At 42.8% G+C, this 22,356-nt stretch overlaps 1 protein-coding gene across 3 annotated transcripts; it reads left to right on the forward strand.

The window, feature by feature from the left end:
* The first annotated feature begins 348 nt into the window (after positions 1–348).
* Positions 349–19,014, forward strand: WDR89 (WD repeat domain 89). 3 transcript variants are annotated; one of them, XM_040601694.1, is made up of 3 exons: positions 349–460; positions 845–928; positions 17,351–19,014. In XM_040601694.1, the coding sequence occupies exon 3, from the start codon at positions 17,382–17,384 to the stop codon at positions 18,549–18,551; it is 1,170 nt and encodes a 389-aa protein (XP_040457628.1). In that variant the 5' UTR covers positions 349–460; positions 845–928; positions 17,351–17,381; the 3' UTR covers positions 18,552–19,014. The 3 variants fall into 3 exon arrangements, with proteins under 3 accessions (XP_040457628.1, XP_040457629.1, XP_040457627.1); XM_040601695.1 differs by lacking the exon at positions 845–928 and having other exon boundaries at positions 361–460; XM_040601693.1 differs by lacking the exons at positions 349–460; positions 845–928 and adding an exon at positions 13,770–14,073.
* The last annotated feature ends 3,342 nt before the right edge of the window (positions 19,015–22,356 follow it).

The raw sequence follows: 22,356 nt of genomic DNA on the forward strand, positions 1-22,356 counted from the left end.
CCCTCTCCGCGATCCCACGGCGCGGCGCCAGCCCGCCCTTCCTCTCTACGGGCCGCTAACGGCGCCCGGCTCCCTCGGCCGCGGCGCTGCCTGGCGGAAAGGCCGCGCCCTCGCTGCCATCGCAACGGGGCGGGGCGCCCGTGTGTCGCGCGCCGCCCCGGCAGCCAATGAAACTGTGGCGACTGTAGAGCGGGCAGCCACGCCCCCGCCACCTGCACCACCCCCCTTTCCGTGCGTCGCTTCCTTTCCCCGCTGCCAAGGAGGGAACATGGCCGCTGGAGAGCCGCCGGAGCAGCCAATGGGAGGGCCGGGGAGGGCTCCGGGGGCGGGCCGTGCAGGGGGCGGGGCGGGGCGCACGCGGCGGCGGCAGGCTGTGGCGCGTGGCATGGCGGGAGCGGGCGGCTCTCAGGGGTCGGGGTACGGCCCCCGCTTACGGACCCCCGGGGGGGGGCGGGCCAGGGTAAGGGACGGCCGCGGCGGTGGGGGGGTCCCTGGGGCGAGGCGGCAGCCGTGGGTAGGGCAGGGACGGCCGCGCTGGCGTCGCTGTGTGGAGGGCGAGGGGGGCGCCCCTCGGAGGGCGGGCGTATGTGGGGGGTGAGAGTGGGGGTGTAGGGGAGGGCTGTGCTGCGGCTGGGGGCGGCCCGGTGGGTCTGCGGTGGGCGAGGGCAGGGGCTGCCCACAGCCCGTGTTTTGGGCTGGGAGAGCGACGGCCGGCGGTGGCCCTGCCCCGCCGCCGTGCGCCCGGGTCGGGCATCGCTGGGCCTGCGGTGCCCGCGGCCCCGGGGAGGGGAGCGGGGCCTGCGGAGCCTTCCCGCCCTCACCGGTGCCTGGTCTTCTCCGTTAGGCTGAACTGAAGCGTCCCTGGCTTGGCTGCTGGCGGTGCTGCTGCGTTGCAGGTGCAGCGTGAATTGACACACTCCACTTACACGTGAGTTTACCTCGTTGCTCGTTGAAGCCTAGAAGCGTGGCAAGGCCAGCTGTGCGCTCAGAGCACCGGGCAGGGGGCAGGGGGCTGGTGGGGCGTTGGCACTGGCCTGGGCACCCTCACTGGCTGTTGTGGTTTAACCCCAGCCCCACGCAGCTGCTTGCTCTCTCACCCCCACCCAGAGGGATGGGAAGGAGGATCAGAAAGGGATGTAAAACTCCAGTGTTGAGATAAGAACAATTTAATATGTAAAGCAAAAGCTGCACAGGCAAGCAAAGCAAAGCAAGGGATTCATTCACCACTTCCCATGGGCAGGCAGGTGTTTGGCCACCCCCAGGAGCACAGGGCTCCATCACACGTAACGGTTACTCGGGAAGACAAACGCCATAATGCCAGATGTCCGCCCCTTCCTTCTTCTTCCCCCAGTTTATATACTCAGCATGACACCGTATGGTATGGAATACCCCTCTGACTAGCTTGGGTCACCTGTCCTGGCTGTGTCCCCTCCCAATTCCCTGGGCCCCCCCAGCCCTCTGGCTGGCAGGGCCCAGGAAACCGAAAAGTCCTTGATTTAGCATAAACACCACCCAGCAACAACTAACAACATCAGTATGCTACCAACATTGTTCTTACATCAGAGCCAAAACACAGCACTGTACTAACTGCTAAGAAGAAAATTAACTCTATCCCAGCTGCAACCAGGACACTGGCTTTGACACTATGTTTGGGAGAGACTGGGCTAGGACTGAGTCTGGCACAAGGATTCGGTCAGTGTGTTGCTAATCTGGGCAGGCACATCTGATTAGAGTTGCGACTGGCCACTTCAGGGCTGTCAGGGTTGAAGTTAGGACCTGTATTGGAAGATAAAATACATTTATTAAGAAGTTATGCTGGTAAGTACCAGCTGACTTCGCCTACATTTGGTGAAGATGGGGATCTTTTTTAGTAATAGTAACAGTCTAAAACAAAAAAATAAATCTGGAAAAGGTCAGAAGAACTAAAGAGTTTAGTTTTATTTTTTCATTTGTTTGTTTTATTCCCTTGGGAAAAAGTGAAAAGAAACTTTTAAATGTTTTTGAAAAAAAACCCCAACAAACTACTGCTAAAGCTGTAATATGTGTATCTTAAAATGATGTTTTATATAACCAACAGGTGTTTTAAAATATGCTATGTTGGAGAACTAACTTTTTCTTACGAGATAAGGGAAGTGAATTGTCAATGCTGTGTTATGTTACTGACTCATGGGTTACAGTTCTACAATTCCAAATTCATTTTCCCTAGAAATGTATTGTATATTCAGAAGAACGCAGAAACACAAGGTCTTTTCTTAATGCGCTGGTTTTTTGGATCTGTAAAAACTTTGTTCTCAGAACTAAGCTATGTTAATGCCTTTTATTTCCTAAAATGTTTAAATGGGTTTCCTGTTTGAGAGCAATCCACAGATTCAGTGAAGTGTATGTACAGAGCAGCTTCTATAAGATAATCGTCATTATCAGCAGAGTAACTGAAAAGGTTTCTCTTTGTCTGTATCCCAAGGATTGCTTTCTGGGTGCTAACTTTATGCAATGCTGCTTTAAAGTTTACATGTTGGTTTCTGTTTGTTCAGAGTTAAGGACTACAGTAGCTATTTGCACTTCCCCCAAATACCTTTTGGTATCAGGGATCAGGGAACAGCCCTGTAGGGAAGGTGAGCCAAGGCTCCTCGGAAGCCTCTGCATAGAGAGTGATGTGGGGCCTGGCTGTTTCTTGTGTGTTCTCAAACTTTTTTGGAAACAATTATCTTCTTTTTTGCCCCATAAGTGGTCTGCTGTGCATGGGGTGACGGATGATGTCCAGGTAGTTTTTTAAATGCCCTAAGGTGATTTTTTTAATTTTTTTTTTCTTTCACTGTATCAGTCTTGGGGACAAGAGTTGTTTGATGGGCAGCCCTAAGGTCTGGTCTGTACCTGACTGTGTGGGAGGTCTTGTGTAGTACCAGATTGTTATGTTCTGGCAGCACTTCCTGGCTGGGTTCTGCAGCTTTGACGTGCTTTTACTGTAACTGTACAGGTAACGGGATTGCTTTTATTAAAAAAAAAAAAAGGCAAAGCAGAAGGAAATTGGCACTACCATGCAGATTAGCTGTGTTGATATGAAGTCACCTGTGCAGACTTCTAGGACTTGCTTTTAATTGGTGAGTAAAAAGACATCTGTGTGGGTCAGCATCTCCTGTGTGATGACGGGTTTGTTAGTGGGCTTCACACCAAACATAAAACAAGAATGTTGAGACTTGGCAAGGCCAGGTTTTGGAGGTGTGTGCTTGGTGACTGGCAAACAGTTTTAAGTGCAAGATGGACAATGGAGGGCATAAGGAAGGCAGTAAGAGAGTGTGTTGCCTAAGGCTATAGCCATGTAGGGTTAGAAAATTCAACTTCAAACACGCCTTTGCCCTCTTCAGACTTTAGCCTGACCCACTGTCCTCTTCTCCCTCAGCTCTTTCCCTTTCTTGTGTTCCTGTACTGTCTTTTCCTGTAACAGAACGGTTACATAAATTCTTGCTGGTGCATTTTCCTGTCATTTCCTCCTGCCATCTCCTTTTTCTTCCCCTCTAAGCTGCCCTCAGACTGTTCCCTCCTTCCTGCTTGCAGCTGTTGAAGCTCTAGGAGAGGACAGCTCTGCTGCAGCACTTTGCACCTACAAACCAAGCAGAGCCGGCGCTGGTTCAGATCTCACAGAAGCATGTTCTGTTAATTTGTGGGGCTGGTACAGTCAGCATGTAGAGACAGGACATGTTCAGCGCAGTCTGCAAAGAAGCTTAGAACATTTAATTTACGGCTGGTTAGTTAAATATATGTGGAAGCAATCTGGTGAATGAACGTGACTGACCAGAGAATCTTGTATTAGCTTCTAAAATAAACGAGAGGGCAAGGAATTGTGAAATTGTATGTAGAAGATGGTGGCTTTGGTAGAAAAGCTTTAGGTTGGGAGTGAAGGATGTCTGATGCTGAAATACTGCCTTCAGATTAAATTTCGGTAGCGTGGATGCATTGTTTCTATGACGTATTTTTGCCTTAGCTGATACCTTGGTGCAAGTTTCAAGAAAGTATTTTAGTGAGAACAAAGCAGGAGATGGGTGTGGACAGCTCCCTGGAAGAAGAAAGTAATCCAATCTGTAGCACTGAAAAAAATCATGCTGAAATACTGAATAATTTCATTAGACTGTTCTGAAGGGCCCAGCACAGAATGTGTTTTCTGTCCCATTTTAGGCCTTACAGGTTATTTGAGTGTTTTCAACAATCAAAATATTTTCTAAGTAGTGGCAAGAAACAAATATTGTGCAGCTGTCCATTTTAACAGGTTCACATGAATATTTTCTTAAAAACTCTTCAGTCTGATACATTTTTATTTTGTTCCATTATGTTATATGTTTAAGCCCAGAAGGACTATTGTGTTAGCTGTCTGATCTCCTTTGCAAGATAAACCATCTGTAGTGTTGTTTATACCTTTTACAGACTTTACATAAATTTATCTCCCCTTTTCATATTAATCTGAAGGCACTTCTTGCAGACTGTTAATATTCTCAAGGTTTTGTTTTTTGGGTTTTTTTACGCTGTTTGTATTGTTGAAAATGTTTTGAGGTGACCTTAATATTTAGTTTCAGGATAAAAGTTGCAACAGATGGAGGAATGAGAATATTTTAAAACCTCTTACTCCCTATTAGTTTGCTCTTTGAGAATTCTTGGTTTATATGAGCTTCACTGTGGCCTTACAAGGGCACTTGCTACTTTTCTTTAGTTCTCTAGTTTTCCAGCTAAATGAAAAACTCATCATGAAAAATCCAAACTAAAGGGTTCTGAAAATCCTTCGTTTAATATAGTGACTGAATCATATCTGTGAAACAACAGACGCATTGAAACACTCACTGTTCTTATGCTGGATTAAACAGAGTCAAAAAATTTAAAGTAAAATAATTTTTTTGCTGTGTTGTTAATAATCTTTTGTGCAATTTCTTTTTTTTCCAGCAGTATCTTCATCTTTTTTTTTCTTTTTTTTTTTTTTTAGTTGATTAGCAACTTTTCACTTGCACCTTTCTCTACATCTAGCCATAACTACTGTGATCTTTCTTTTTTCCCTGTGCCTGCTATTTCAAGGCAAAACCATTGCTCAGCTTCTCAGTAGAAATAAGAAGATGTAAGCATGTTGTGTAACTGGTAAGCAGGTAAACTGGGGAAAAGACAACCTAGCGTTTAACTAAAATTGGCGAACTGCTTGCTAGGTGGAGTTGTGTGCTGGCAGTGTGGGAAATTGGTACTTTCAGATATTGATCACTTTTCAATAATTTGAGGATCTATTTGTAATAAGCACTTTTGTACGTTTGTTGCTATGGGAATGACTGTGCTGGACTTACGCGTTACTATTCCTTTATGGAATCGGAAGGGATAAGCAGATGGCTGTGAAACCAAAAATTCTTGTTCAGAAACATACATCTCTTTCACTAGCAAAGCTGATGTACTCAAGTTTTGTACATGGTTTGTGGAGGATGTTTTTGAGGTAAGTGGATTTTAGTTTACTGAACGTCTGTCATTAAGGAAGGAATTAATGAATTTTATGTAATTAAGGAAATACACGACTTAGTTTTGAAAGGGGGGACAAACAGATTTAAGGAAAAAATTATTCTAGTGGTTCCATGTCTTTGGTAACTATTACCGTGTGTGTGTATTGAATGTTCCTGCTTCAGGAGTGTTCATAGCAGCCAGTCAGGAGTGTAACGGATTGAGAGAGGAGGGGGTTTTAGTTATGGGATTTGGTTTGTTTTGTGGCTGTTCCCCCTGCCCCTTCCCTGGGAAAATGGATGTTCCTGGACTTGACACTTGCTGGATGCTCGAAGACCAAATACAAACACACAAAAGTCAGTTATTTCCTCTGTGCTTCTGTGTCCATTGCAGGGAAATAAGGGAGTCATGTCTTGCATTATCATGAACTCTGAAAGCTCAAAAAGCTTTGAATTAAATTCACAATGAAAAAAAAGTCTTTAAAAAAACCCATGTACTTTTTAAATCACCTTGACAGATCAGAAAGAAAAAGTTGCAAGTAGTTGAATTTAGGTGTGTTTTTTTCTTCTCCAGTTTTTGGTGCTAGACTATTGTAAGTGAAGGGTATGATTTTTGATTAAAGTCTGATTTGAGGAACTGAAGCCTTTGAAAGGAAGAAAAAAACCCGCTGGTACCCGAGTAACATAATGTCAGGCTTATTTCCTCTGCCTTGCAATGTAAATTAAGTTTTCGTTTCCTCGATCGCCACTCTGTTAGGCGATAATCAGCCTATCGTAAGCGATTAAAATGAGAGGAGGGATATGTAGATGCACTAAGAAGACTTTAGTGCTCTGCTGCTGGATTGCGTGATCTGAATGGGACCGCGCCGGTCGTTGCTGACATCCAGCGGGCTGGGTGCGGAACGGCAGCCTCCCGCTGCCGGCGGGGGTGCCCTGCACGTGTTCCCAGCCACCCTGATGTCATCTTCATGTGACGCCGAGAGATGCAGTCACCGCGGGACAAAAAAAAAAAACAAAACAAACAAAAAAACCCCACACACAACCAAAAACACACAACACACGACAAAGACTTCAGTTCGGCGTTCAGTTCAGTTTACAGCCTGATAAAACCTTCACACCTGAGAGTTTTCCACACGATAGCCTTTGCAAAAAGATGTGGTGTTGCAGCACGAACTCACTCACCGGCTGCAACAAGGCTTTTACCATCCCAAACCAGGTTAACTTCAATAAGTAGTTGTCACGCCTTGCCCTGGCACAGCCACCAATCCCCCACAAGGTTTCAACAGTTCATCCGCTCTCCATGCTGTTTCTTCATACTCTTCAGGCCAGTCCACTCTGATTCTTGCCTCTGCTGCATCCTTCTTATCTCTCCTACATCCAGGCACTCTCCTCCCTCTCTTTCTTCCAGCACTCTCTTCCTTCCTTGCTCCTCTTCATACAGTCCATCTCTTTCATACCCATTAAAGCTATTTAACCACTTAGCAGGAACCAGCCACAGCTGCACCTTATCCACATCAGCCAACCCACCGCCCCTGAAGCCAGCACACAGCTGTATATCATCAATGTTAATTAACCTGCCTTCATTCCTCTACACTGTGGCTGGTCAGAGGAGCATGAGTAAGTCCTTAGACTTTTATCCCAATGATTTCAGGGGCATGGAGAGAGGAAGCCACCTTAAGCTAGATGTTGCATTCTCTCTGTGCACGTAGATGCCTGCTTATTATGGTCTTAATATTGCTTTTGAAACTATGCAGTAAACGTGTTGTGTCTTGCTATTGTCTGTCTGGCAACGTGGTAGCTTCCAGAAAGAAATGATGTGCCAGCTTATCTCGTAGTTGCTTGTTTTTCAGTCTGCCTTCCTATCTGTGTTCTTTGCTGTGCAAGGGCAGTCGTGGGTGTCAGGCTGATGAGGTTATAAAAGTAGATGAAGACAGTCAAAGGTTTTGCCCCCGCTGGTCTAATTGGAAACTATTTTGAAAGACAAAGTTTATCATTTCTGCTCTAAATTTTATTTATGGTCAGTTTATATTCTTAAACTGTTGTGCCAGTATTGTTCTTGAATAGCTCCCCTCCCTCCTCAGCTTTTATTCCTTTGATGTGTTTGTAGATAGTAATCATATCCCCTCTCAGTCTCTGTCTTTGCCAAGCTATACAAGGCAAAACATCCCAGCTACTTCTTGTAAAATAAACAGTCGATTACCTGGGTCATCTAACCCATTTGCCTCTGCACTTGATTGTGATTTAGTTATCAAGAGGTTGGCTTCAGCAAAGAGCCCTGCTGGCAACCTGCTAAATACGAATTGACTAAAATATTGAGAGCTAACATGGTTTGAGTGCAGGATTATTAAATTACATAAAACTCTTGACTTTGCTTTCTGTCCTCTTCTTGTTTTGGGGTAACACTGTCTGCCAAAGATGTTAGAAGGGTCTTTGTGGATGTCGGAAAAACAAATTCCCCACCCAGATCTTAGGGGCTTGTGGGTGCTAAGAAAAGTGTAGTTTTTGTTGTGATGTGCCAGAAGGGACTGCCTGTGTGGCTGCATATAGTAGATCCCTTGATCAGAAAGTGGTAGAGTATCCATACCTACGCACTTGCTCTTTTGTCCTTCCCTTTTGCGATTCCATTTCTAATGACCGAGTCCTACATCAGTCTCATAATGAAAAAGCAGTTGAATGTGAACTTCCAGTGCAGTGTGGTGGAAAGTCACTGTGCACTTGGATATTATAAACAGGGGAAAATGATTATTTTTAATCTGTGTATGGCATTGATGAAGCTAGTACTGGAGTGCTGCATATGGTTCGAGTATAAACACTGTCCTAAAGGCTTTTGAAAACAAAGAGCTGAAGCGAGTGCTTTGCACGGGTACAATGAGCACATACTTGATGCCTTAGCATCATTTGTGGAGACTGAAAAGTAAATTCTCTTGAACAGGATAGAGTCAACATAGCTCTAAACCCTTTTATTTCAGCCTCTTCTATCCTACTGTTGTCACTGAGATGACATCTTTTCCTTTTGTCTGCTACAAAGCATTGAAAACTGAGCTTAGGGCATGATAAGGATTTAGCAGAGCCTCCAGCTGTCAGGCTGTGCACAAAGAGCATGTTTTGGAAATTGATAGTCTGTGAACTGTCATAGGCACGCAAGGATCTCCAGTTTCTCCTGTTGCTCTGATACTGGAGAGGGTCTGACAAATTACCTTGACATGGTGGTGTCCTGGATTAGCTGAGTATAGAAAATGGATATTGTAGGATGTGACTGGCGAATATACCTTAGTGATCTGCATATTCCTGGGGAAGCAAATGAGGAAAACGAGAAGTCATTTCCCCTGCTTAGGCTTGACGGATGTTTGTGCTTGTGCAATACATCTGGAACTGCAGAGAACTGCTTGGGTAGTGATGTTGGTATAATGTTAAAAATCACTAAGCACACAAAGGTTGTGTTTGGAAAACACTGGTGCCATATCTGCACATGTAGGGGAATATCTTCTTAGCTGTTCAGCAGCAACATCCCCAGTGAGGCTGAGAACTGTAGTAGCTGATTTAAACCTGGGTTTTAAGAAAAGAGTCTTGAAAACATAATAGTTGTGTTTTGTAGTATGAGCTCTGATAATGAAGTGTACTTAAGCTAAACTACTGTTGTGAAAGAATGTTTTTATTCTGGTAAATAAAACATTTTATCTCATTATAGGTATTTTGGCACCAGTGTGTGGCAGTAGGAGCTATTTTTCCTGCTGTAGCTGTTTCTTTACATCCTTTTATTACAGTTGCTGCTAAATTTAGGCTGAAATTTCCCAAGCTTTCGGTGCTGTAGAAACAATTCCTTTGGAAGAATTTCAGAAAAATTTATTAATACTTGGGAACAACATTCTTAGTTATTTCCAGGGGTTTTTAATATGAAGATGTTGGTACCAAGTATCAATGTATTAATTGAAGGAAATAAGTGGTGTTATTTTGGAGACGCTAAATTATTCATGCAGCTTCATACATAATTTTTTCCTTTCACCTTTCTCTGTAGGGTGGATCATGGGGGTTGCCCATTCATGTGGTGGTTTTGCTCACCTTAAAATGACCGCGAATATCACTCTTGGAGTCCTTTCTTGTAATACCAAACTTGACAGGACATCAAAGTACTTTTTGATTGTGAAATTCGCAGGTGCATTGCAACTTTACTGTGACTTTTACATTTGATCTTGTAGTGTAGATGTTTAGAGCAAGGCTTTTTTTTTTTAAAAGCCTGCTGCTGACTGTACTTAATAATGTTTGTGTACGTAAGTGTTATGAGTTAGGCAGATACTGGTTTTGTTTTACTAATTAAGAAAGTAAAGAGTGAATGTTGCCTCTTGCTGGGAATTACTCAGTAAGCTGTTCTGCCAGAATCCGGGCTAGTAAATGTTTGTAGGCCAGCCTTTTCTTTTGTTCCAGCCCACTCAGATGAACCCCGTTATTTCTGTCGTCTTTATCTGTGAGATGACCATCTTGGTGCATAGCTCAAGTGCCAAGTCAAACAGCTTGCTGTTCGACCTTTTAACAAAAGAAAATGCTGTTAGTGAGGAGGCGTGTGAGGAATAGTTCAGAGAAAGGTATGAATCTTCGCTGAGGTGCTTACGGCTGTATTACAGAAATGTGAATGGAGAAGAACTTCATACTACACACAGAACATTGTACCCTACATGTTTGATTTTCAGCAGTTGCTGGCTGTACGTAATTGAGAGACTGATTAGTTCTGTCTCTTCTTTCCTATGTTTGTGGTTACGGAAAGTAATGTCAATATGGTGTCTACGATGGGAGGTGCTCACAAGAGAAAGGAAATTACTTTTCTGTGGTCACTGAGGTCTGATGAGATAAGCACAAATGCAGAAGGCGAGACTTGGATTCTCTTCAAGTTTTGCAGTGGGTTGGCTGTACATCCATGGTTACATTACAGACAGACGCCAGGACACAAAGGTGCTGTGTTCTGAAGCTGTGAATTATCTAGCATCTGCTGCAGTTGGGAGCATTGATGTTTGCATAGCACTTGGACAGTGAAGTCTTCTGGAGTGGCTGGGTACCCACATCCACCTTCTGTTCCTCGCGGGGGTGTTAACCAGGGTCCTGGCTCCCATCACAGGGGGAGGTGGTTGTCAGAGAAAGAGTGAGTGTGGCAGAACCGGCCACAACTTTCCTCATAGACACTTACTCTTCTTTGAGAGGGCGATCCGGATGTCTCACTCCATACGTTGTTAGTGTGCTGGGCTGGAGTAACAGGTTAGGCACCGCTTGTGCCTGAGAGGAAGGGGGAGAAGGGAGGAGGAGGAATAGGCACAAACCTCATGTTTGACCCCCATCTCAGAGAGTCAGTCCAGTGCGAAAGCCAGGGCCCAGTGCTGGGACAGTTTTCCTGGCACCTCTTGCCTGTTCTCCCAAATCCACCTGAGGATGCACTGTTGGTTTTCCTGTTCAGAGGCTGTGAGCATGCAATTTAGGCATAGATTAGCTTTCACGGGTGGTTTTAAATACAGTATCCTTTACAAAAATAAAGGAGAATATATAGAATTCAGAAGATAAAGACCCAAATACAATATCTCTTTCAGTAATTTAACCTTTGCCTGGGACTCTTTCAGATCTGTCTTTATAAAATAGGATTGCTTCTGCTGCAGCTTCTGTCAGCTTGACCTGAGAATAGCCAGGAGAGTAAAATAGAGCATCTTTTATCCTCTTATTACTTTGCAGTCTCCTTTAATGGCTGACCACCTCATCAACACCCGGATGCAATATCTACCTGATGCAATACACGGAGCATCCTCTACCTGGTGAGGTCACTACTCGGAAACCTCCTCCTTGCAGGGAAGTTCTCAGCTGGATCCAGCTGTTCATCTCAGTGTGATTTCAGTGACAGAGCTTACTTTGCCGCTCCTCTCTTAGTAGGTCTGTCTCACTGGCATGGAGTTGGATGAAAGGAGAAGATTGAAAAAGGAAAGTTCTCAAATATGTTTGAAATAATGTTTGACACGGCTTCTTAAGAGTATTTAGAAACTGTTTCTCCCGTGTTTTATGTTAGGGTTCTCCTAAACTGGTATAGATAAGGTAGTTTAGGTATCCAAGTATCAGATTTTAATCATGTTGACTGAAATTTCAAGCCAAAATTAGTAATTTGAGCATTTTTATAGTTTTATAGGGCATGTTCTGGCTTACTTGAATTTTTAAATTGTGTGTTGGATTGTTCTACACTTAGAATTTTCTTACAATGGCTTGTCATCTGGGTTCTTTGCAGCTCTCTGCCATCTCTTTGGTTCACGAATTTATATCAGTAGGTTTTCAGTTACACAAGTTTGAATGTTCATTCATTTGGGCATTCATTGCAATTTGGACTTGAAAGCATGCCTAGATTTTCTAAATCTCACCTGACTCCACCATATTTTCCAGTATAGGATGCAAAATCAGAATTGGTCTTTCTACTTGGAATGCAAAATCTTACACCAAACCCCTAATTTTTAAAGTTTTATTTTGATGAAAATATTCGGTGTATTGGTTTGATGATTTATGCGTTTAAAACTACACCTGGTCAAATCCAAAAGTTGTTTTTGTGTTTTCTCTCTATGGACGTCTGGTCTAATATTCAAAAAGAGGTTTTATTTCTGTACTGACATAAACACCTGCTTATGTCCCCAAAGGATGAGTGCACAAAAATTGTGGTTTCTTTTTTTAAAATTATTGAAGCCCAAAGCACTGAGCACCTGTGACTTTTTCTCTTTGTTCATTCCTAGCTGACTTTTATTAATTTTTTCCCTCTAAACAATACTGTCGTTTAAAGCTATTTCCTTGCTTCTCTGGCCCACCTACAACTCTTCTCTCCATTGCTGAGCAGGACTGTACTCCTAAGGTCCATGCTGGTGGGAGGGTAGGAATTGATTTCACGGAAGCAGATAGTTCGGTAGACCTAATTTTTTTGCTCTTCCCATTGACATTTTTTGTGGCAGTGTTTTATCTTTTTCTTCCTTTCTCCTCTTGATATAATATTTTTCTCTTTACTGCAAATACAAAATTACGTGGAGTTTTTTTCTTGCTGCACTTTATGTTTGGAAAGGAGATGTAGCTGATTTGAAAGAATGAAATAATTCTCTTGGCAGTTTACATCTTGTCTCTGCTCTTTAGCGTAGCCTCTCACGCATGTTATTCCTTTCCTGCTTGATAGCCTAAATGCTATTCTCTGTGCCTTAAAATGGCTTTGTGGGAATGCTGGAAAAACACCTTATCTCTCTGCTTTGGTAAAATAACAAAATCAACTATAGGAGTTTATATCCTGCAGAAATTATGCATGCCTGATGGGTGTTTTGTGCTTCCTTTCAGTGCTTAGATCATTTGGCTGATCCATCTTCTGTTGTGAAGTGGTGCCAGTGAGGAGAGGTCTCTACAGGCATTTTGCATTAGTGAAGTGCGGCGTGCTAATGCGTTCTCCTCAGCCAGGCTTGCGCTTTGCATTTTTATTTTAAAATGCAAACCACATGTAGTGTTGCATGCATGAATTGCTTTCTGCTGCCCAGAGCTCCAGGTTTGTTTTTAGTGTGTTCTTGAACTTTTAATAATCAAGAAAATAAAGGGAGGGTCTGTTTGTATTGTTTATGATAGGAAAGAACAGTGCAAGATTTCATCTAGTGCTGTTCAAATCCCTTGCTATTTTTGGTATTTGACCTCTGCAGAGAAGATTGCCAAAACTACAGGTTGTTTTCATTTTTATTACGTGTTCCTATCCTCCTACTCATAAGTTAACCTTACGTTGCTGATTGAATCTTTGTGAAAGTTCCATTTCTCCCACATTTTCCTTGATATTTTCCAGAGAGGTAATTCTATGTTTCTATGTGTTGTTGATTCTCTTTTGGAAATTAGAACTATGCAATTTGGCAGCATTTTGAGTACACCACTAAAAGGAGAAGAACGATAACTTATTAATTACTAGTTTATTTTTTAAAAAAACTTTCTGGATTGAAGAGGACTCATGAGCCTGTTGGCTTGAGTTGAGACTACAACGTTTAGAATACTGCACAAAGAGCACTGTTGTATATACTGAGATGTATTAAATATTTAGGTTGTGCAGGTAGGTGCGTACCTTTCACTTCTCCATCATGGTAGAGGCCTGCCTTCGGTCTCCCGGCTGTTGGCTTCTAGTCTTGCCATGTAGTTGTTTCCACTCTCCACTAGTGAGAAATGCAAAACTAAGGCATCTGAAAATCCTGTCCTGCCTCTTTGGCACCGCTTCCACTTCATGCTTTCTATTCTAAAAATCAGGCCTTGAAGGATGCCCTGGAGGTCAAAATATTTTAAGTTATTTCAGAGTACTCTGTTTATTCTGAGTTCCCAAGATGTGGGTGTCCTTCGAGAAGCTGACTGTTTCTGGCAGTTGTGATGTCAGGGAGATGTGCAGGGGTTGTATCTAACTGCGAGGTTAATTCATAGAGAAGATCGCATGAATGTGCTTCCAGAGGACTAGATACAATAACACGGACGTTTCAGGGTTACTTTGTAAAAGGTGCCTTTACCTTGTTCAGGGGATGCAGATGTGAACGCAGATGAGAGGTGCAGCCGTTACAGAAGAGGGATGGTGATCACTGAGGATGGGACTGGACTTCTTTTTCAAACACAGGTGACTAGCCATGCCAGACACCTTCAGCAGATATTTGTGTGTCATACAGGTAGTGTTGTTTTCCTGGCACCTGAAGATCACCTGGATTTTGTTTATGTTGAGACTGTAGACCCAGACTATGGACCACTGTGAGCTTGAATAAGTGAGGAACCTGAATTTGCCTGCCTGCCTTATGTTCTGAGCACAGGAGGTACCTTGGGGAAAGAAGAGGTTTCGGCTAGTGCTCTCTGCGGTTTCTTCTGAGACTGGAACAGTTCAAAAGCAAGCCGCCTGTGCCCTGCAAAGTCTTTGTGTCAGTTTGTCACATCATTATGAGCAGTTTTCATCACTGATCATCGCACTTGGCGGTTGTGCTATATCCATAGTATGTCAGGTTTCAAAGAGACTCAGTTTGCCCGAGGTTTCTTTGTGGCACAAACGAAACAGATACCCGTGTTGTTGAAGTTAAGGAGCGCTAAACTAAAAGTGCTTCACGTCGGCGGTGCAGAGCACCATGCGCTTTGTAGGTGGCCGCAGTCCAATCCTTAGTTATCTCCTATTGTGTTTGGAAGACCATTGTTTCCTATTTGTCTCATAAATTTAACACAGATCCTATTCCTGCCATTTAAACTTTCCCATCAAAATACAACAGTGACTTCCCCTTCTGAAAAGGAAGGGCTGGCAGCTACACCCTGAAGTTTGAGCATGAATTGTTTATGTAACCTTCAATCACAATTTCATAATAGTCTGAAGGCTTTCTTACTAAGGCAGACATTTTACTGACTTTTTAGCCAAAACCTGGCTGCCATCAAATGCAATATGAAGGCTTCTTAGTTGTTGTGGTGGAAATAGAATTGAAAACCATACCTTCCAGCTTCCTGACGGTATAAATTGCACATCTATCTGGAAACATGAACAGCATTTTCTGGTATTTCAGAACAGCTGTACCTATGTCGTTTGAGGGTAAAAGCTTAAGAGCTATCTTGGGCTAATTTTATTTCCTGGAAAATATTATTAAATCTGAATGAACACGCTTTTGCAGACTGGCTTTCTAGAACTTCTGGGTACTTGTGGAATTCCCTTACCCTCTCCTCCCCAGCAGTAAAAGCTCTGATGTGAGTGTTGTAGAAACTGCTCATTGAGTAATATTATCAAAGTCAGTAATATTTAAACAACTGCAGCTTACTTTCCAAATGGATGACGTTTGTCAGGAGCATGCCTGTTTTGAGTTCACTTGGCCTTTTGAGTATAAAAAGTCTGAATATTTAGCGCTTGAAATTCAGGTCAGTCTGGAAAACTACATTTTTCTTACAAAATGTTTACAGAGAGAACCCAATTTTTCAGTAACCATAGCACTACAGGATAGCTGGTTTATGAAAACTCTACCTCCAAGCACGTGTTTTTGAAACAGTATTTAAATAGGAGCTTCCATTGTAATTCTTCAGTATATTGGATTAAGTAGAAGTTGTCATTAAAAATAGGAGAATGTTTTATTTCTTAAACTATTAATTTGCATGAGAGTTCAATAGTTTTACGTTTAAGCAGTGTAGCAAACAGTGTTTGAGGACAGTTTGCTTTATATAATAGTTCTGGTAAAAGCTTGTTCCATTTGAGGACATACCCAGACAAGTAAGGAGCAAGCAAGCTCTGTGGGTAGGGTTGTACAGAGGCTAATGCCAGAAAACATGTTGAACTTCTCTTCAGAGGGGAAAGGAGTTTCCACAGGATGTCTGCGTTTTATGGCAAAAATTACTTGTAGATGTGCTCTGAAGGGCTGCTTTGATGTAGAAGATTAAGCTGGGGACCTCATTGTCAGGATATTACTGAGGCAAATAGCTTAGTGAGATTATTTGTGACTTGGGAATTAAGTTTTTATGAGTGTGCCTACTTAAGCTGTTTCTTAAGAATTTGCTCGTTTGTCACATGGTATCATGAATATCTGTATGTACCGAATAGGAGGGAAAGCAAAACCCTGAAACAACAAGCGACACCAAGAAGAAAGAAAAGCAGAATGCATTTTTGTCATAGCAACTTTTCCTTTGATGCCAGTCTCTCGTGGACCGTTAAAATAATTACCCTAAATCAAATAATACATGGAAACTTGCTCGTTCCATCCCCCAAAATCCAACCTGTAATTTTAACAGAAGTCATTCGTGTGGATGGTTATGCTTACTTAACATACCCAGCCTACGTCTTTCTATTAAAAACGGTTGTAGTTTGTGAACTCACTAAAACCATGTATTGTTTATGTTGGCAAATGTGTCTTTTAAATTTAAATGCTCCAGTACTTTTTCTGACGCTAAATTGATGAAAGCATTTACTGCAATTACAGAATTGAATTTTCCTTTGTGTTAGAGAAAGGAAACTTTTTTGGTTTAGAGCACACAGTTTTTTAAAGTGAATCTACGTATGCGAGGATTAAGGGAGTATTGGTTAATTTTGGTTGGTTTTGCGTGGCAAAATTTGAATTTGAGTAACATCACTGAAATAGTTTGGTTTTCTAAGAGGTTTCAGTAGTGCCAGAGGAGAATTACCTCTGAAGGGAAGATTTTTATCAGTTGCACTAAGAGCCAGCATTATGTGGTTTTATAGGAGGCTGGAAAAACATTTAGGTTCTTAGGAGAATTGATGAAAAAAGCAAAGGTGCTTAATTCCAGTGAATTCCACTGATGTCATGTAACCTGTTTAGGTCGTCCATGGTATGCCAGCAGGTGTTTATGTGCGTCATTGGGCACCTAAATACTTGTAAAATGTACTTACCTGGCCATTTCAGGCTGTAGTTCTGTGTAATTTTGGTCTTGTTCTCTGCCTACTCTTTGCACGCCCCTCAGCAGGGAAGTTCACCAAAGTGTCCTGCGGTTGTACTGATGCAACTATTTGTGGGCTGTGCCTCCTAGCAACTTTTTAGAACAAAAATTACTCCTCCTTACGCAGGTAGTGGTGATGGCTTCGTTTTCTTTCCGCTTGTGGAGAACAACACTTTATTCTTTACTTTATAAAAATAATAAAGCAAATTTAACTAAGTGACTTTCACGAGATTCACAGACAATTTAATCTTTTAAGGGGATTATATGGTATAGTGCTTACAGTCACAAGAGACTGAACTCCTTAACTCAGGGAGCCCTTTCCGGTTCTCTGTTTCTGTAAATTAAGTTGCAGAGGGTGGGACATCAGGATAATTGAATTTTGACTTCATGCATCATTTCTGTGCAGGATGCTTGTTCATACGTGATTTTTAAAGCTAGTATTATTTATGAGTGTTGTAATTAAAACTCACCTTGGATTTTATTTATTACAGGTTTCTGACAACATTAGGAACAGCATTTGGGATGACTGCAGTGGAGAAGATTGAGGAGCAGCTTGCCAGTCTGCGCATAGCAAAACGTTCTGTGCTGAGAGAGGAACCTGCTTACTTACTGGATATAGACATTTCCAAACCTGCTCAATCTGAAAGCAATCGCTTTGTGGCAGTTTCGTGTTCCAATAAGTCAATTAGGGTATATAACAGGGAAACATTAAACTTCCTGCGGGAGTACAGTAGCTGTCCTGGGATACTAAATGGTGTCCGATTTGCACACACGTGTGACAGCGTAGTGTTCTCAGCGTGCAGTGACGGTACAGTAAAATGTTGGGATATTCGTTCAGCAACTCAGAAAGCTGTGCAGATATTTAGTGGCTATCCTTCCAACATTTTCATCAGTTTTGATATCAACTGCAGTGATATCATAATTTGTGCTGGAACAGAACAGGTTGAAAAGGACACGTTTCTGGTGTTTTGGGATGCAAGAGGCGTTACAAACTCTGCCAGTGCAACTAAAGAACCCTTGGGAGTCTATTCTGAGTGTCACAATGATGATATCACTAAAATTTGTTTTCATCCAATCAAACCCAATTTGGTAATTTCTGGGGCAACTGATGGATTGGTTAATGTATTTGACATTAACAAGGATAATGAAGAAGATGCTTTGATATCAACTTGCAATTCAGATTCATCAGTAAGTTTTATTGGCTGGTCTGGGAAAGATTATAAACAGGTCTACTGCATGACACATGATGAGGGATTTTGTTGGTGGGACATTGCTCAGGTGGATACCGAAGAACCGATAACACTATTGCACGTTCTGGATGTCAGAGACACCGTCTGTGTTGAAAACAACAGCTTACATTACCTGGTAGGTGGGCTGTACCACGAAAAGGCAGACAAACTCTTTCTTATTGGGGGAACATCCACGGGAAACATTCACCTCATCAGCTGCAGCGCCACCGGGCTGAGCTGGGTGGGTAGCCTGTGTGGAGGACACTCTGCCACGGTTCGTTCCTTCTGCTGGAACCTGACAGAGGAGTCTCTGCTGACGGGTGGAGAGGATGCTCAGCTGTTGCTATGGAAACCCGGAGCTGTGGAAAGGTCCCTCGCAAAGAAAGCATCTATGAAGATTGGTTCTTCCGTGCAGAACAGAGTAAGAGTTCACAACAGCTCCCTCAAAAGCAGGAAAAAGTAAAATTCTGAAAGTGGGAATCTCTGCTGTGTAGAGTTTTCCTGGTGTTTAGTCTCTCAGGCAATACTTGGCTGTGCTTTATTTGGGGGTGTTCTGTGGAAAGAACTATGATGCTTGAATTCTACCGGGGAATGTATTTCAGTCAGCAGAAAAATGCCTTTGTTTGTTTGTTTGTTTTTTTTCTTTTAAAGTTGCTAATATTAATCAGAAAAGAGTAAATATTTGCTCTTGGGTTCTTGAACAATAGATCTTAAATCATATTATATAAAAATGTTTCTGTGGTTGTTTAATGCCTCAGCCAACATTTTAATGTGGAATATAGGCCTGTGGCTTGCATAATTTGTTACCTTCCCACTGAAATTCCCTGGCATGTTTTAAAAGCTTTTGTATTTCATGTTGTATTTTGCTTTCTTTACGGAGAACTTAATGAAATTGCTCAATATATTAAAAGATTTTATGTCAGCTCTTAATGCCTGAAGGAATTACTTCTTAATGAAACAAAAAATAACAACTGTTTTGCACTGTCATATTATTGGTTTATTACAAGCTCATAAAGAAGCAGTTGATAGAGCTGTATTTTTCATAGTGAAGATATGAATGTATTCAACCAAACAGGAACACGTGATTCCAAGCAGCTAATTATTAAACGTATAAGAAACTGGTGTTATTTAGGGCGTATTTCCTGCATGAAAATACCCAAGAACCTCGCAAGCAGCTTCATCCTCTCCTGGTTAAGTGCATCTCAGGGGGGTGCACCTGGAAGACTGGAGAGATCTGCAGTGGGTTAAAGAAATAATAGGTATAATTACACCAGTGGTGCTCAAAATCCCAGGTCCTGCGTTTGAAATAACCTGGTATCACATTCTTATCACATGCTAAGTGGGAAGCTTAAAAATGAAAAATGAACGTTGCCTTCTGAGACTGTAGTTATGGAGTAACAGACCAGTATGAGGAGACTTTAACAAAACCTTGTAGAGGTTAGTGTGTGTCCTTTAAGAAATGAGACGTTTTATGCTTAGGCATATCCCTCGGACAGCTTTGGTTTAGTATTCTGTGAAATACCTATGAAGTGGTACTTCATACCACTTTATAGGTATTTCACGGAATACTAAGATAAGTACATTACCCAGTACTTCTGAAATGGTTGTGCCTTTACGCTTACTCTGCCCCGCTGGCAGACTACGCCCTGAGCGTCTGGCTCTGCGCACAGTCACCTTCAGCCTCCTGAGGACCACTGCAGCCATGGTGTTGGCAATTAAGCCATGCTTAACATATGTGGACTGCGACTGAAAATGGCACGAGCGTATTTAAGAATTGCTGTGTTATAGAATAGTTGGCCAAGGAATTTATTTTTACTTATTATTTTGCCTGAGGATGGATAGGTAATCCTTTCCAAACAAGTTTTGAATGTCAAGTCTGAAGGAATAGCCTTGTTCAGAAACGGTTTCTGAGGTACAGAAGATACCTCTAGTATATGGTTACTGCTGTGCTGAAAATGTCTTAATCATCTCTGGAAACGAATCCTATTCAACCAGAAGTATCAAGATTCCGCATAATGTTTTACAAACTTAATGTCCTTCAGCCACAACTATGCATCCACAGTTGTTTTGTGTCTGCCTGTTAGTGATAATTAAAATGACTCACTTGCTTTTGATACTGCTGGTTATTTAAAACTGTGACTTCCATATAAAAATCACATTTCTCCAAACTTTTTATATTACTTGTGTTAAACTCAAGTTATGCCCGACAGCTGTATCTGTTACTTTTCAAATTACTTTGTGCTATTTTGAAACAACTTGGGCAGCAAGTGTCAGGGCTGTGACGCACCTGGCTCATGTGCCCTTTCAAGATTTATTCTCCCCTGTCACTAGTTATTGCCTGTTTCTGTGGAATTCATAGTTCTGTAACTAAGTGGACCAAAAGCTTCAGACCCCTCTGAATTCATCGTTGTGCCCTCATGGACCTGACTTGGTTCAGTACCAGCAGCAGTGGGTGGGGAGCTAAAGGATGACTCTGAGACCTATTTCCTTGCAAGGATGTTCTATAATTTGCTTTTGAGGTGTTTGTCTACTCAAAGATACAGTTTCCTGGTATCTTGACACACTCAGTGGGGTAAGGTCATGGGTCTGTCTAACACTGGATTTCTTGAAGACAGTTCTGTGTGCTACATACGGAAACACACAGTCAGGGAGAAGGAGATTTGGGTTGACTCTGCTTGCTTTCAAGTGTCTGTTGTTGTTTCAAGTGTCAAGTGAGGTGTTGTGCCAACTGTCTCTGAATTAAAGCAGCATGGATGGGAGTTCTGGTACTAAAAGCGTTTGAAGTATGCAACCTGTAGCTGTTACCTTGTTTCTGAATTAGATTGATACGTAACTAATCAACATCCATCACAGTTAAAGCCATGCTTTTCCCTAAAAAGTTCATTTTTCCTTTTTATGTGCATAACTTCAGTAGCAATGGAAGGAAGAAAATGTATGTATGTGCCTTAAAATTTGCAAAAGCAGAGCAGCTGTCAGGAGATTCAGGCTTGTGTTGCTTCTGAAAATACTTGATAATTTTTTTTTGTACGTGTTGACTTAATTTCAGGATAATATCCGTAAAATAAATGTAAATGGAAACCACATGTTAATGAGTAATTAGCATTGCTTGCTTTTTTAAACTGCAAACAATATTTCATAGAGCACAGAGCACAAGGCAGGATGTGTATGTAATCATATAAATAATAATAGACTTGAAATTAGGCGGGTTAACTTGCCTGACTGTATTTAATCTCTTAGGTTAATTTTGATGTAAATTGGCATCAGCATTGTTAAGAAACATAGAATCACAGAATGGTTCAGGTTGGGAGGGACCTTTAACGGTCGTCTAGTCCATCTCCCCTGCAATTAGCAGGGACATCTTCTGACCTTGAATGTTTCCAGGGATGGGGCATCTACCACCTCTCTGGGCGACCTGCTCCAGTGTTTCACCACCCTCATTGTAAAAAATTCCTTCCCTGTATCTAGTGTGAATCTACCCTCTTGCAGTTTAAAACCATTACGCCTTGTCCTGTCGCAACAGGCCCTGCTGAAAAGTCTGTCCCTATCTTTCTTATACACCCCCTTTACGTACTGAAAGGCTGCAGTAAGGTCTCCCTGGAGACTCCACTTCTCCAAGCTGAACAACCCCAACTCTCTCAGCCCGTCCTCATGCAGAGGTGTTCCAGCCCTCTGATCATTGCCACTGCCCTCCTCTGGACCTGCTCCAACAGCTCCGTATCTTTCCTGTGCTGAGGACTCTGGAGCTGGATGCAGTACTCCAGCTGGGGTCTCGTCAGCGCAGAGCAGAGGGGGAGAATCCCCTCCCTCAGCCTGCTGGCCACGCTGCTTTTGATGTGGCCCAGGACACGGCTGGCTTTCTGGGCTGTGAGCGCACATGGCCGGCTCACGTCCAGCTTTGCACCCGCCAGCACCCCCAAGTCCTTCTCCGCAGGGCTGCTCTCCATCCCTTCGTGCCCCAGCCTGTATTGATACTGGGGGCTGCCCTGACCCAGGTGCAGGACCTTATTGAATCTCATGAGGTTCACACGGGCCCACTTCCCAACCTCATCCAGGACCCTCTGGATGGTATCCCGTCCCCCAGGTGTGTCACCTGCACCGCTCAGCTTGGTCTTGTCTGCAAACTCGCTGAGGCTGCGCTTGATCCCACTGTCTACATCACTGATGAAGATATTAAACTGTACTGGCCCCAACATGGACCCCTGAGGATCACCACTTGTCATTGATCTCCATCTGTACACCGAGCTGTTGACCACCACCCTCTGGATGTG

This window comes from Falco naumanni, chromosome 7 (genome assembly GCF_017639655.2).
Source record: "Falco naumanni isolate bFalNau1 chromosome 7, bFalNau1.pat, whole genome shotgun sequence".
Lineage (NCBI taxonomy): Eukaryota > Metazoa > Chordata > Aves > Falconiformes > Falconidae > Falco > Falco naumanni.